This window comes from Osmerus mordax, chromosome 7, assembly GCF_038355195.1.
Source record: "Osmerus mordax isolate fOsmMor3 chromosome 7, fOsmMor3.pri, whole genome shotgun sequence".
In the NCBI taxonomy this organism is placed as follows: domain Eukaryota; kingdom Metazoa; phylum Chordata; class Actinopteri; order Osmeriformes; family Osmeridae; genus Osmerus; species Osmerus mordax.
In genome coordinates, this window is record NC_090056.1 from 1,499,786 (window position 1) to 1,514,184 (window position 14,399).

Below are 14,399 nucleotides of genomic sequence, written 5' to 3' on the forward strand. Positions count from 1 at the left end.
TATAATGTGTTATTGAGTAAATACCGCTGCTACTAAGTAGGTAAAGACGGCCAAGCTCCAGCAGAATTACGAACAAAATACTCTACTATTACCCTGCAGTTACGTAAGGTTTATGTCGGTAACAGTCCACGTCTAATGAGAAGATAATATAGTACTTTACAATAAAATACCTTTTCAGATACATTTATTGATGATGGCCTCATTTACTTGGCTGGTATAGCTACCTACCTCCGCGGGAAGAGTTTTCCTCTAGCGTTACTGTCATGGTAAATCTTCTTGGATACTGGGTATGTTCTTGCGCATGTTTGGACTATTTACTCAGTAAGTAATCTGAAACTGGACTGTAAAAGGAAGCCGTGTTTGTTTCCATGGTGTTACCAGGCTCTTACCATACCCTTTGTAAGTGAATACCACTTTGTCAACGTTACCCTTAGTAAGAACATGTACTATACGTTCCAAGGCGATACCAGGGGGGTATTCCAGAAAGCAGGTTATGCAACATAACCAGGTAAGTTAACCCACCACCTGATTCACAATGTTGCAGCAACCTACTGCCAATTTTGCTACAACGCTTGGTGTCAGCTGGGGAGTTAACTTACCCGGGTATGTCACATGACCTGCTTTCTGGAATACCCCCCAGGTAAACATGGCTATTTACTCAGTAAGTAATATGAAACTGGACTGTAAAAGGAAGTGTTTGTTTCCATAGTGTTACCAGGCTCTTACCATACCCTTTGTAAGCGAATACCTACGGTGGCCGACATGTGCAAACGCGCTGCAAATTAAGAAAACACATGCAAATAGACAAAGCACAAGCAAATTAAGAAAACAATTTCATGAATTTGACAACACATGCGCAGCATTCAGCAAACGCGCTGCAAATACACACAACACAACCAAATACATAAACGCATTACAAAAACAAAAGCACGCAAACCAAAAACGCTGCAAATACATAAACGCATTGCAAAAACGAAAGCACTCAAACCAAAAACGCTGCAAATACATAAACGCGTTGCAATAACGAAAGCACGCAAACCAAAAACGCTGCATCCAGTTTTCACAACGGAAGTTTTCCAGGCCTCTAGGGGGAGCGCTAAGTGGAACATCTTGATTTTCGGCCCCACGGTGCGAAAGAGAGAGAGCATATGAGAAGTTTGGACCAACATCGAAGTAAAGAGGCGACATAAAACGTTTATTTTCATTTTTACATGCGGCCCTCCTCTTTGACAGTTTTTTCAAAAGAGCAACTTCGATTTTGGTCCCATTTCCAAAACAAACTTCTCATATGTCTCTCTCTCTCGCTCCGTGAGGCCGAAAATCAGCGTTTTTGGTTTGCGTGCTTTTGTTATTGCAACGCGTTTATGTATTTGCAGCGTTTTTGGTTTGCGTGCTTTCGTTTTTGCAACGCGTTTATGTATTTGGTTGTGTTGTGTGTATTTGCAGCGTGTTTGCTGAATGCTGCGCATGTGTTGTCAAATTTATGAAATTGTTTTCTTAATTTGCTTGTGTTTTGTCTATTTGCATGTGGTTTCTTAATTTGCAGTGCGTTTGCACATGTCGGCCACCGTAGGTATTCGCTTACAAAGGGTATGGTAAGAGCCTGGTAACACCATGGAAACAAACACGGCTTCCTTTTACAGTCCAGTTTCATATGACTTACTGAGTAAATAGCCATGTTTTACCTGGTATCGCCTTGGAACGTATATTACAAGTTCTTACTAAGGGTAACGTTGACAAAGTGGTATTCGCTTACAAAGGGTATGGTAAGAGCCTGGTAACACCATGGAAACAAACACGGCTTCCTTTTACAGTCCAGTTTCAGATTACTTACTGAGTAAATAGCCATATTTACCTGGTATAAGGGAGTCAGGTGGCTGAGCGGTGAGGGAATCGGGCTAGTAATCCGAAGGTTGCCAGTTCGCTTCCCGGTCATGCCAACTGACGTTGTGTCCTTGGGCAAGGCACTTCACCCTACTTGCCTCGGGGGAATGTCCCTGTACTTACTGTAAGTCGCTCTGGATAAGAGCGTCTGCTAAATGACTAAATGTAAATGGTATCGCCTTGGAACGTATAGTACACATTCTTACTAACGCTGCGTTCACACTGCAGCGTTTTTTAACGCTCTGCATCGCTTGCCTTCCCACAGTACACCACGCTCGGGGGCGTGTTAGACAAGTTAATACAGAGTTGTAGTTCTCTAAGGTCACTGTTGTAGTCATGGCCAAGCGTGCAGATTTGGGTTCATGTACTCACAATATCGATCAAAATACCACTTTTACACAACATTTATGTAAGTGCAAGATTTTACTAGTGCAAGATTACAGTAGAATACATGTTACATTTACATTTAGTCATTTAGTCATGTTACGCCACCGGTCACTCAACCAGTCGTTTGTAGGCTGTATTCTTGTATTCTTTAAATTCAGGCTCGTCACATTAGTAACTTTGTTCTGAACAGAACTGGGTGTGCAGACACATACGAAAAGTTTCTCCTCCATCTTGAAATTGTCAAACCTAGAAATGTTTACCATGACGAACAGTTGCTACGTTACAAGAAACAAGAAACCAATCCGATTGGCCAACGCTAGCGTTTTCACGCTCCTCATTTACATAAAGTTGAGCAAATCCAACTTGCAACGCTCCGCTCCACTCGCCTTCCCACAATGCCCTACGCGAGCGTCAACGCCTGGTTTCATTGAAAATGAATTGGAAGCCGACGCCCCGCGCCGCCCGCTCCGCTGCAGTGTGAACGCAGCGTAAGGGTAACGTTGACAAAGTGGTATTCGCTTACAAAGGGTATGGTAAGAGCCTGGTAACACCATGGAAACAAACACGGCTTCCTTTTACAGTACAGTTTTAGCTTACTTACTGAGTAAATAATCCAAACATACTTACCCAGTATCCAAGAACATTTACCATGATAGTAGAGGAAAACTCTTCCCGCAGAGGTTGTTACCAGCCAAGTAAATGAGTATGGCCATCATCGATAAATGAATCTGAAAAGGTATTTTATTGGAAATTACTATCTTATATTCTAATTAGACGTGGACTGTTACCGACGTAAACCTTAGGTAACTGCATGGTAGTAGTAAAGCTTTTTCTTAGTAATTCTGCTGGAGCTTGGCCGTCTTTACCTACTTAGTAGCAGTGGCATTTACCCAATAGCACATTATAATTTACCATAAAAAATCAAGATGTTCCACTTAGCGCTCCCCCTAGAGGCCTGGAAAACTTCCGTTGTGAAAACTGGATGCAGCGTTTTTGGTTTGCGTGCTTTCGTTATTGCAACGCGTTTATGTATTTGCAGCGTTTTTGGTTTGAGTGCTTTCGTTTTTGCAATGCGTTTATGTATTTGCAGCGTTTTTGGTTTGCGTGCTTTTGTTTTTGTAATGCGTTTATGTATTTGGTTGTGTTGTGTGTATTTGCAGCGCGTTTGCTGAATGCTGCGCATGTGTTGTCAAATTCATGAAATTGTTTTCTTAATTTGCTTGTGCTTTGTCTATTTGCATGTGTTTTCTTAATTTGCAGCGCGTTTGCACATGTCGGCCACCGTAGGTATTCGCTTACAAAGGGTATGGTAAGAGCCTGGTAACACTATGGAAACAAACACTTCCTTTTACAGTCCAGTTTCATATTACTTACTGAGTAAATAGCCATGTTTACCTGGGGGGTATTCCAGAAAGCAGGTCATGTGACATACCCGGGTAAGTTAACTCCCCAGCTGACACCAAGCGTTGTAGCAAAATTGGCAGTAGGTTGCTGCAACATTGTGAATCAGCTGGTGGGTTAACTTACCTGGTTATGTTGCATAACCTGCTTTCTGGAATACCCCCCTGGTATCGCCTTGGAACGTATAGTACATGTTCTTACTAAGGGTAACGTTGACAAAGTGGTATTCACTTACAAAGGGTATGGTAAGAGCCTGGTAACACCATGGAAACAAACACGGCTTCCTTTTACAGTCCAGTTTCAGATTACTTACTGAGTAAATAGTCCAAACATGCGCAAGAACATACCCAGTATCCAAGAAGATTTACCATGACAGTAACGCTAGAGGAAAACTCTTCCCGCGGAGGTAGGTAGCTATACCAGCCAAGTAAATGAGGCCATCATCAATAAATGTATCTGAAAAGGTATTTTATTGTAAAGTACTATATTATCTTCTCATTAGACGTGGACTGTTACCGACATAAACCTTACGTAACTGCAGGGTAATAGTAGAGTATTTTGTTCGTAATTCTGCTGGAGCTTGGCCGTCTTTACCTACTTAGTAGCAGCGGTATTTACTCAATAACACATTATAATTTACCATATATATCTCCCGTTGTTACCAACTTACTACCAGTGGTATTTAAATAGTAATATTTATAAGTTTCCAGGTAAATACCAAGTTTTGTTTTCTGTCTTTACCTAATTATTACCAGTGAAAATTACCAAGTAATAACCAGCAGGTTAGTATTTAGTTAATGGGTAAATACTTCGAATTATCTCTGTATTTACCACCTTGGTACCAATCGGTAACACCCAATAAAACGCAAAACATACCATTTATTTTCTACATAAATACCTAGTACTTAAGGGGTAAATACTTTGAATTATCTCTGTATTTACCACCTTGGTACCAATTGGTAATACCCAATAATACACAAAACATACGCTTTATTTTCTACGTAAATACCTAGTACTTAAGGGACTGTAAAAGGATGGGTTACCCATATGGGCACAGTGGCGGCCAGGACTTTGCAGAGGCCCCCCCGCAAAGTCGGAGCTCGAGGCCCCTCCCCTAAATCCACTCAAAATGTATCTCCATCCTATCTTATACGTTGCTGTCTACCTTTACATAAAGCCTGTATCCAATGTGAGAGAGAAATAAAAATGTTTTAAAACAGCAGCCTATTTGTGTGGCGTCCTGCGGAAACCCATCAGATGTCGCGGACGCTCATTGTTGGCTATAAGCCATAAAAGATCGAAAATCATTTTCTATAGTTAACACCCTAACCTTCATTGTAATCTACAAAAAGTAGATTTATGAAAAACAGTTAATTGGACATGGTTTTTGGGCATGTCAGCTAGCAAGATTTCCAAGCCATTTCAAATCAAATGCTCAGTTTGCCTGCTCTTTTGAGTGCTGCAGCAGACCTAAACAACTGATTAATTAAGTCAGGCTGTTAAACTTCAAAATAACTTGTTGAGAAGTTATTAATGTAGCCTATACTTAAACTGACATTTACATTCACAACATGATTACGAACAAAAGGATTTCCTTTCCATATTCGCCACAGAATTAGAATGAAACGGAGTGGAATCTTTGAATGCAATTTTCTCCATTATCACTTTTTGACACAGATCAACTTTAAATTTATGTAACTTCAGTTGTGATAAAGATATGAGTGATTTAAACAGATTTGTATTCAGGAGAGTTTTTAGTTTTCCAAATATGTATAATACCAAGAAAGACCCAAATGTTCACGATGTGAAGGGTTTTCTGCAGGCTGCCACACATTTGTCATTGTTCAAAACCAAAGACAGCGCTAGCCTTCTGATTCAGCACCAAGGATAGCATCGCTACTATGAAATAACACACAATCAATGGAGGAAAGGAAAAGTAGTCTGAGTCTTGAAGGAATGCAATTGATTTCGCTGTGGCAGCAATTAAACATTTTACCACACGAAGGCAATGTTTGGAAAAAAAACTCCACAGGCCTACTCAGTTACCCGCGAGATTCCATGTATTTCAAAAGTAAACATGAATAGGTCACGGCGAAGTGTAGCGTGGGACCATTTTGACTTAAAAAATGACTTTGTTCACTGCCAACACTGCAAAGCTGAGTATAAATACAACTCCTCCACGACTCAAATGATGTACCACTTGAAAAACGTACATCCGACCCTGGTTAGTGGCGGTGCATCCTGCTCTCGGTCTCAAGTTCTCGGTCTCGAGTGGTTAGGGAATCGGGCTAGTAATCTGAAGGTTGCCAGTTCGATTCCTGCCCGTGCCAAATGATGTTGTGTCCTTGGGCAAGACACTTCACCCTACTTGCCTCGGGGGAATGTCCCTGTACTTACTATAAGTCGCTCTGGATAAGAGCGTCTGCTAAATGACTAAATGTAAATGTAAGTTCAACCGAGCATCAACTCGGTGTTAGCACGGAGGAGCTGCGATGCACAACGAGCAGAGAAAATTACCCAATGGATCTGCAAGTCCATCGAGATGGATATGCTACCCTTAAGTCTTATTGAGGGCGAAGGTTTTTAAGAAGCTTTGTTAATTAGCCTAATTCATTGTTAGTTGTTGCTAATCTCTCTCTCACCCTCTTTCTCGACTTTTCAAGTATTTTATTTGTCAGACTCGGTGCCGTATTATATATTTTTGGTTAAGTTATTGTTTAACATGATTTTTATTATTATTATTATTTATTTTGAGAGAGAAAAAAAAACAAGGGTCAGTTGTGTTTGAGCACCGGCTTCTAGCTGTCGGCTCCGCTGCTGCTTAGGAGTACAGAAAGAGTTGTTCATCTTGTAATAAAGATCTCAATGAGGAAACACGCAGTTTTTTCTATTTTGACTGCTTTTTAATATAGCCTATAAATAGTGAATTTTAATATAAAAATATTAATGATTAATCGAAAATCGATCGTTAATTCTGCCGACGATCGATTAAGACAATTTAATCAAATGCCCATCCCTAGTTGCGTCGTTTATAAATCCTAAAACGGGAAGTGATGTAATTGCTCAATATAGTTCCTTGAGACTTGTAAGTGGAATTTATTTTGGTAGATGTTGTTTGCAATAATATTTAAGGGTGCCATTTACTGTGAAACCTTTATTTGAATGTATTATTTTTTATTAAGTCAATAAATAATTTTGCTGGGTTCCTATGGAGCAAGTTGTGGTGGAATTTGAATTCCCTTTCTTTTGAGGTTTGTCAACCATTACTCACCACAGAAAAAAATTCTAAACCACAATATAGAAATGTACCTGGATGCAGCAAAGAAACTTGTTACTTGATATCCAAAGCTGGCATAGTAGGCATGCTCCATGATAGCCATTAGCTGTATACAGTTGTAACCTGAGAAACACAAATGGACATGAGGATAAATGCATTCATTAGGTATACAATACATGGAATGTTGGATACATTTGGTTATTAACAATTTTTTAATACATCTTTCTGGGTCTTTACACCATCTACAGCTTCAACAGAATTCATTCTTCTTGTGTATGATAATGAGTATGTGGTCCAATGGGGTGTCTCTCAAGGTGACAGTTTGATGACACAATGTTTAATAATGTAATGCAGGTAAACAAAGGAAATTCTATTGAACTTCACTTTTTGATATAAATAGCATGGTTTCCCGCAGCACTTTGCAGGAATAGCAAGCCAGCACCTGCCGCCTTAACTACGCCTTTTCTTACGAGCGATATCCGCCGTGTTACTGTATCCTGTTTTCTCCCTTTCATTCCAAACTGTGACCAATGTCTCCCTTCTCTGCAGAACGAATACAAATTAAAAAAAACACCCTACCACCTTAACTAACCAATTTTCTGCGGGAAACCCTGAATAGTATTGTCTAATTAGGCCACCTGCATGTCTTGCTGTCTTTTAACAGCAGCTCTGGGGAAACACTGACATTGAGGTGGTTGTTACTGTAGGTTTTGACCTGCAGAAGTGTATTTGTACACAGAAAATGTGAGTCTAACACTGAGGAGAAAGCACTTCTGATCATGGGGACAGTGGCATTCAACAAATCAAGCAGATGTGATAAGGACCACTACTGACTGGGATAGAGAAGTACTATCAGTCATGGATTTGCTTGTTAGGAGGTCCACAGATATCAATGATCAATCTACTTTAACCTGAGGAGACTTCATTAATAATAAATACTAATAACAATGAACCGACAAGTGGGAGTGCTCTAGTTTCCCATGTTATCAAGTAGTGATTATGCGATCTGCGATCTTACCCAGCTCTTTTATTCGAGGAAGCACATTGTTTGTGAAGTTGGTATAAGTTGCAATATTGCCCTCAGGTGAGGCGATTCCAACATGGGATTCATATATCCGCAAGCTTCTGGGCTTCTTAGGGCGAGGATGGATATGCTAAAGAACACAAAAATAAACAGAACAGCACAATGAAGCAAACTTTGTCCAAGTTCTAGTTCAAAGTCTCCTACATAAGTACATAAGGAGTGGAGGGATTTTCTGACTATAAACAATACAAGTGAGTTACTGTAGAAAGATTAAGACAACCTAAATTCATTGAGGCTTGAAGTTTATTGATGGTGGCAAGCTGAAAGCCAAGTGGAGTGTGCCACAGAGAGTTGCTGGGCCGCGCATCACATTCTGGCACCCTCCTTTCATGACTTTTCCTAGATTTGTGTTTCAGGTACACGTAATGATCGCTAGATCCACGGAGCCAAGGCAAGGTCGGAAAATTAACTTGCCTTCGTCAATCTGTCATTCATTTCCGTGTTGATAGTTGGTGGTTGTTTCATTAGAATGTTTGTTTTCTGCCCTTCAATCATTCAGCAAAATGTAATCTATACTATAATGAGAGACGTGTCTGTGTCTGTCTGTCCAAGTTTTATAGTGGGATTTTAGGGCAACAATTGATTAATATGTATACCAGACTTGATGCTTGATATAACAACCTATCGGAATGACAAGACGGACAGTAGTAATATAATTCTGGTTGAGAATGTCTATTGTGGTTTTATGTATTAATTTGGTTTTATGCATTATTGTAACATTGGGACTTCAGTTCCCAGTGTGGATCGCGGGATACACCTGAACAGTAGTCATGCTGTGCAGATGTGTAGAAAACACAATTTGCAATTAATAAATAAAGTAGGCCTATGTACTACAACTAGCCTGACATAAAGACAGTAAACACTGTGTTATGTTTTGAGTTTGTTGCTGGTGTGGGTGGCGTGGTTACGTCATTGCCCGAAAGTGTTTCACGTCTTGTTACATTGTTTCATGTTTCAGTTGATGCAGCTTCGAGATCATAACTGTTCATGCCTACGTAGCTTGTGGTTCATCAATTGTTTTCGGCCCCTTTGATAGCATCTTTGGTAAGATATTGTGGTTTCGAAATGTCGAGGTTTCACCCAAGACAAATATCTGATCTAAAAGTTGTTCTTATGTCCCGTATCTATATGTGTTTAATATTAGTGAAGCTCCAGCTGTGTCCGTTTGATACGGTTGTCAAGGTTACCAAAGTACACGTTATTTCTTTAGGTAAAACTGAGCTTTTCTCATGTTTTCTAAACGTCCAAACTGTCATAATTCATAAGAAATGTATACAGCATGCTGTCTGTAATATCTTCATTTTGTTCAGAAACAATACTTGGTTTTACTCAGTATCGCAATTGGCTCACCTAGACTAGAGCTAGTTAGTATGTAGCAAGTATGTATTATTCTACTCCGTGCTGTAGGCTATAACCCTGCTTAATGATTTCTTTGTTTTATAAGCCAATCGGTACATTAACATGCTTCTGTATTTATTTTGTAACATGTCACTGATACATTGTTATGTATTCTCTCCAGTTTTACCTTCTTACACTTTCAATAAACTAACGATGTTGGAGGAACACGTCTCCGGTGGATTGTTTGTGGAAAGAGTTTAGCTGCCTGTCAAACTATACTCAGCACAGTATAGGGAGGACAGAACACACTGTCTTAACAGAAGAACACTACCCCTATTTCCCAACTCCATTCAGTAGGCTACCTTTAGGAGGGGTACCCATCATCCCCCCTCCTAATCATCACATAGTGAATTGTCAGATTTGGTCTCGAGTCAATACCCTTGAACATGTTTCACAATTAGTTCAAAGCCCATTTTCAGCATGTTTGTCTTACATTTCTGACATGTCATCTGTTTTGTTCCCTTTATGTCTACGGACTAAATACAATAAATAGGCTAATATTGGGCATTGCATTGTATTGGCATTGCACACACATGATGTATTTTTCTTTGTTTGAGCTGGTAAATCTTGAATGCATCTTTCAGGCTGTTTGAAAAGTGCAACATCCCAGCCCCCTTCTAATGACCATGTAGTGAATCAATGGATTTTGTCTCACGTTCCCTTGAACATTTTCAACTCAAATCAAGATACCGTCAACATTCCAAGCATTCCAATCTGATGTATACACAGCTCCTTCACCAACTCAAGAATACATTTCCTTTAGCTTATTGTTACATTAATGCACTCTTTGTACAGTATGGGCAATAATTGCAGCAAGGTGTAGGACATTGTAAAATCCAGCTACATTTACTATAACAATGGCTACCTCCATTCAGTGGATATAGCCGTGCTCCATTATCAGCTGAAACTGTATGTAGCATTGTACTTAGGATGCATACATTCTTTGGTTTTACCTGGTAACTAGTCAGTGACACTTTTCCAGCCCTCATCATCTTGGTGGAAAACCTTTCAGACTGTGCCTGTGCACAAGGGGGCATTTTTTTATTTATTATTAATTGTGCCAGCAATGGTGGCTTTGTTCACCAAAATATTGTTTTCCTAAGAGGTGAATAAATTGTTTTATTTATTGTTTATTTCTTCCTCTGTATAGGAAAGGCCGGCCTAAAATATTTAGCTAAATAGGGTTTTGTTTTACATTTGTTGAAGTTTCCATGGCAACCCTGTAGCGGGGTTTGCTCGTTTAAGATTAGCAATACTTAATTTATAATAAAGTATGTAGGTCTTGGGGGCACCACCTCTTATTTGTTAAAGGGACAGAGGAAACCTTATTGAATAATATTGAATAATAGCCTTCGTAACTAGAAAAGGCTGTTCCTGCGAAATAGCAGTGAGAATGCTGAAAACCTGAATGGGGATAGCTGACCATGCTAAAAAAAAGCTGAAAATAGTGAAAATTTAGTAGAAAGTCATAAGCTGAAGCTTCAAAGCGCCCAAAAGGTATTTTTGAAAGGGGCAGGAGCTGGACGAAGGCATAAAACTACAGAAAAGAGAAGAACAATGCAAAAAGAGAAATAATTCAGAAGAATTTGAAAATTTAGTAGAAAGTCATTTGCTCAGGTTTCAAAATGTCTGAAATGTATTTTAGAGAGGATCTGGAGCTAACTGATTAAAATGCTGCAGCAAAAAAAGTTGAACTATTGTGGGTAGTAAATAAGATCATGCTACATCTAACCAGCGGATCATCTTGCAAGTGTGTCAAAGTGGTATTTTTACAGACTGTATTAACACCGTAGGCGTGAATAATGCATGCATCGTGATTGTCGTCCATCTGTAGCCGAAGCTAAGCTAGAGAGAGGATGCAATGTGAGATATCGCCAATAAAAAGTAAATACTCTTTAGTTACGAAGCATTTGTTTGTAGCTAGGTAACGAATATTATGTCTGGAAAAACGTAACTAGCTATGTGACCTGGTTTCGCCGTATGATGACAGTCGTAGTGTCACTAGAATGGCCATAAGAAAAGATCATATTTCAAATCTGTCTGCTCTTCTACATTGCCCACACAATTCAACTCTAACATGGCCTGTATCTTGTATCGAAAGTGCTCGAAAATTAGCTAGTCTAATGTATGGTGGACTGAGAACATATTTGTTAGTCAAAGCAGAGCGATGTCGTGGGAGAATTACTACTGTGTTAGATTTACTGCTTCAAATTGAAAACGGAGAAGATATTTAGAGTAAAGACAATTTACATTTATTCATTTAGCAGACGCTTTTATCCAAAGCGACTTCCAAGAGAGAGCTTTACAAAGTGCATAGGTCACTGATCATAACAACAAGATAGCCAAAAAACATTGCGAGTAGCCAAAACATGAAGCACACATTGTGAACAACCAAAGTAAGTGCCAAAGGGAAGAACCATAAGAGCATGTAGTTAAACAAGTCACAACCAAACAACATGAACAGCTATAAGTGCAAGTGTACCTGTGGGAAAAAGCAAGCAACAGTAATAAAACAATATATCACAGTGAGAACCAAAAATTTAAATCAGTTACCACTAACCACAAGAGCAACAAGTCTCTAAGCAAGAGTCATTGTGATCCTTGAGGAAACTAACATCGGGTCAAGCGAACCGTTCCTAAGTACCGTTGTACTCCCGGAACAAGTGCGTCTTGAGCCTTTTCTTGAAGGTGGAGAGACAGTCAGTGTCTCTGATGGAGGTGGGGAGTTGATTCCACCAATTTACTTAACATCTGTGTTCAATATCGTCAATTAAAAGTAAAAACTTTCCAGTTACGAAGCGTTTGTTCGTAGGATTAACGCCAGCTGCAGCTGGAGTTAGCATGCCCCAGCCCCGGTTTTTGGCTGTTCGTGACGGTCAGCTATGACAGTCTTGAGCCTCGATTTTTGCAGATTTCTGTGAAACTTGCTAAAATAAAACCGATCTAGCTAGATTATGTACACTTTAAGCTCAATGTACATACCTTGTTTGGCCAATTTGGTCGATTGTGGAAAAAAAGTCGAACCGTTTTTAGTTATGGAGCCATCGCGCTAGCTCGATTATACGAGAATAACAGAAATGTAGCTAGAATCTAAAGAATATATTGTGCTTATTAAAGTTATGCATTGTGCTTATTAAAGTTATGAACCTAGAAGTGTGCTCAGGCTTAAACATAGGGTCTCACACTGAGTGTGGGAAGCAGGCTGTTCTTTGTGTCTCTATCTTTTCATTTTCAGAAACAACCTTGAAACCAGGTGGAGACGGCACCCGAGCAGGTGGGACGCGTAGGCAAGAACAACTCCCTGATGCACGAGAGAACAAGCTCAACCCTTTTTTGATACTTGTGTTTCAATTGCACTGTATAAATATATGCTGGGGAGGGACAGATAGCCAGTTGGACTTCGTGAACCAGCCCAAACTCTGTTGCGGATAGGGAAACGTAGACAACCCCAGAGCTCTGTACTTGTTGATTTCCAACTGCTGCATTAAAGCTGATATTATGGGACCTCTGCGACTCCAGACCACTCTTTCTAGAACACAGATTTGTGTCATTGAATACTATCATTACATATTGGAATAGACACATAGATATATGAATCCTTCAAATCCACACCTCACACAAGTTAACCGAGACGCAAAACTGTACGTCCAATCCAAAAAATAAGGATATTTTCCGAGACCCAAGACTCTGCCGAAACCAGAGATGTCCTTTATATTTCTGTGCGGTCAGAAATACGACTCTACCGGCAGTTTCAAAGTCTTGTTCTTTTTGCTTTCTCTGACGATTTTGTCACCAGATTTGCATTGGTCTCTATGGGGCGAGAGTTGGACTTTGTCTCGCTTTCGTGGGGCTCTGAACAAATGTGTACGTCTGTTGGATTCAACAGACAACTGTCTACGACCAGCACAAAATTAGCTATCTATTGATCCAAAAACGAAGCATGAAGAGCGAAAAGTGTGGCAATGCTGGAAAACTAGAAATATTTTTTCAAAGACATCCGAAGCTGCCCTCCACTCTAAGCGTTTCAGTCTGCACTCTAGGGTTTCACGTACACACCCATGTAAATCTCAGAAACGGCTTGAAAAAGTCATGAAACATAATCAGTGATATTGAAAAAAGTTGAATAGATATCAAAAAGCTGAATTATTTAAAAATAGTTTAGGGTTTTGTCAACATTTTAAAGTTTAAATGGTGGCTCTAGCTGAAAGATTGAGGAAGAAGAAGGATTTGGAAGTTGAAGAAGTTTAAAGAAGTTTGAGAGGATTTGAAAGAAAACTCCATTGGAAACCCATGTTAATAATATTATGAATATTGATTTATATTAATTCAAGCATAAGAGGTACAAAGCTGAAAAGTCATAGCACCCATGGCCTGAAACTGCTGAATTGTTTGATAGCTGAACGGTTTTAATAGCTGAAGATTTGAAGGCGCTGAAATGTGTCTTGGAAGAAATAGAAGAAGAAGTTGAACTAGAGAGGGTACAATTTCTGGGGAAATTGTAGGGTGTGCTTGCTTGTGTCGGTTGCACAGGGGTCCGTTTTTGAATGAAATTTTTTCAACTGATATTTCTGTATATTTTACATAAAAATGCATACTTATTATTTATAAAGATTACATAGATTTTTTTGCTGCTCATTTACAACTGAAAATACGAGTGACGTGTAGAATGAAATAGATGTCTTCTCATTTCCCCTGCAAGAGGCAGCCTCATCGTTGAATCAAAACGAATACATTTGGCAGACCGGTGTAAAAATTGACCTAATCTTTATGATTTAAACGTCATTTTAAGTTTTTCCCTTCTCATGATATTTTCAGGCATTTAGCCTACTCATATTGCATTCATTCATGAATAAACAACCCCTTTGACGATTATTCTACGACGTTACCCTGCAGTAGAAGATGGAATCGCGATTCAAACAGTACCATCTGCTAACTGAAAATATGCCCCCCAAAACGTAAATAAGCTTG

At 39.5% G+C, this 14,399-nt stretch overlaps 1 protein-coding gene across 1 annotated transcript in view; it reads right to left on the reverse strand.

Moving 5' to 3' along the window:
- Positions 1–14,399, reverse strand: part of LOC136945817 (1,4-alpha-glucan-branching enzyme-like) — a 157,921-nt gene that overhangs the window by 93,126 nt on the left and 50,396 nt on the right. Inside the window, exons 5-6 of the mRNA XM_067239891.1 lie at positions 7,968–8,103; positions 6,982–7,072 (exon numbers count right to left, since the gene is read on the reverse strand). Of these exons, the coding sequence (XP_067095992.1) occupies positions 6,982–7,072; positions 7,968–8,103 (227 nt within the window). The remainder of the gene's footprint in view (positions 1–6,981; positions 7,073–7,967; positions 8,104–14,399) is intronic.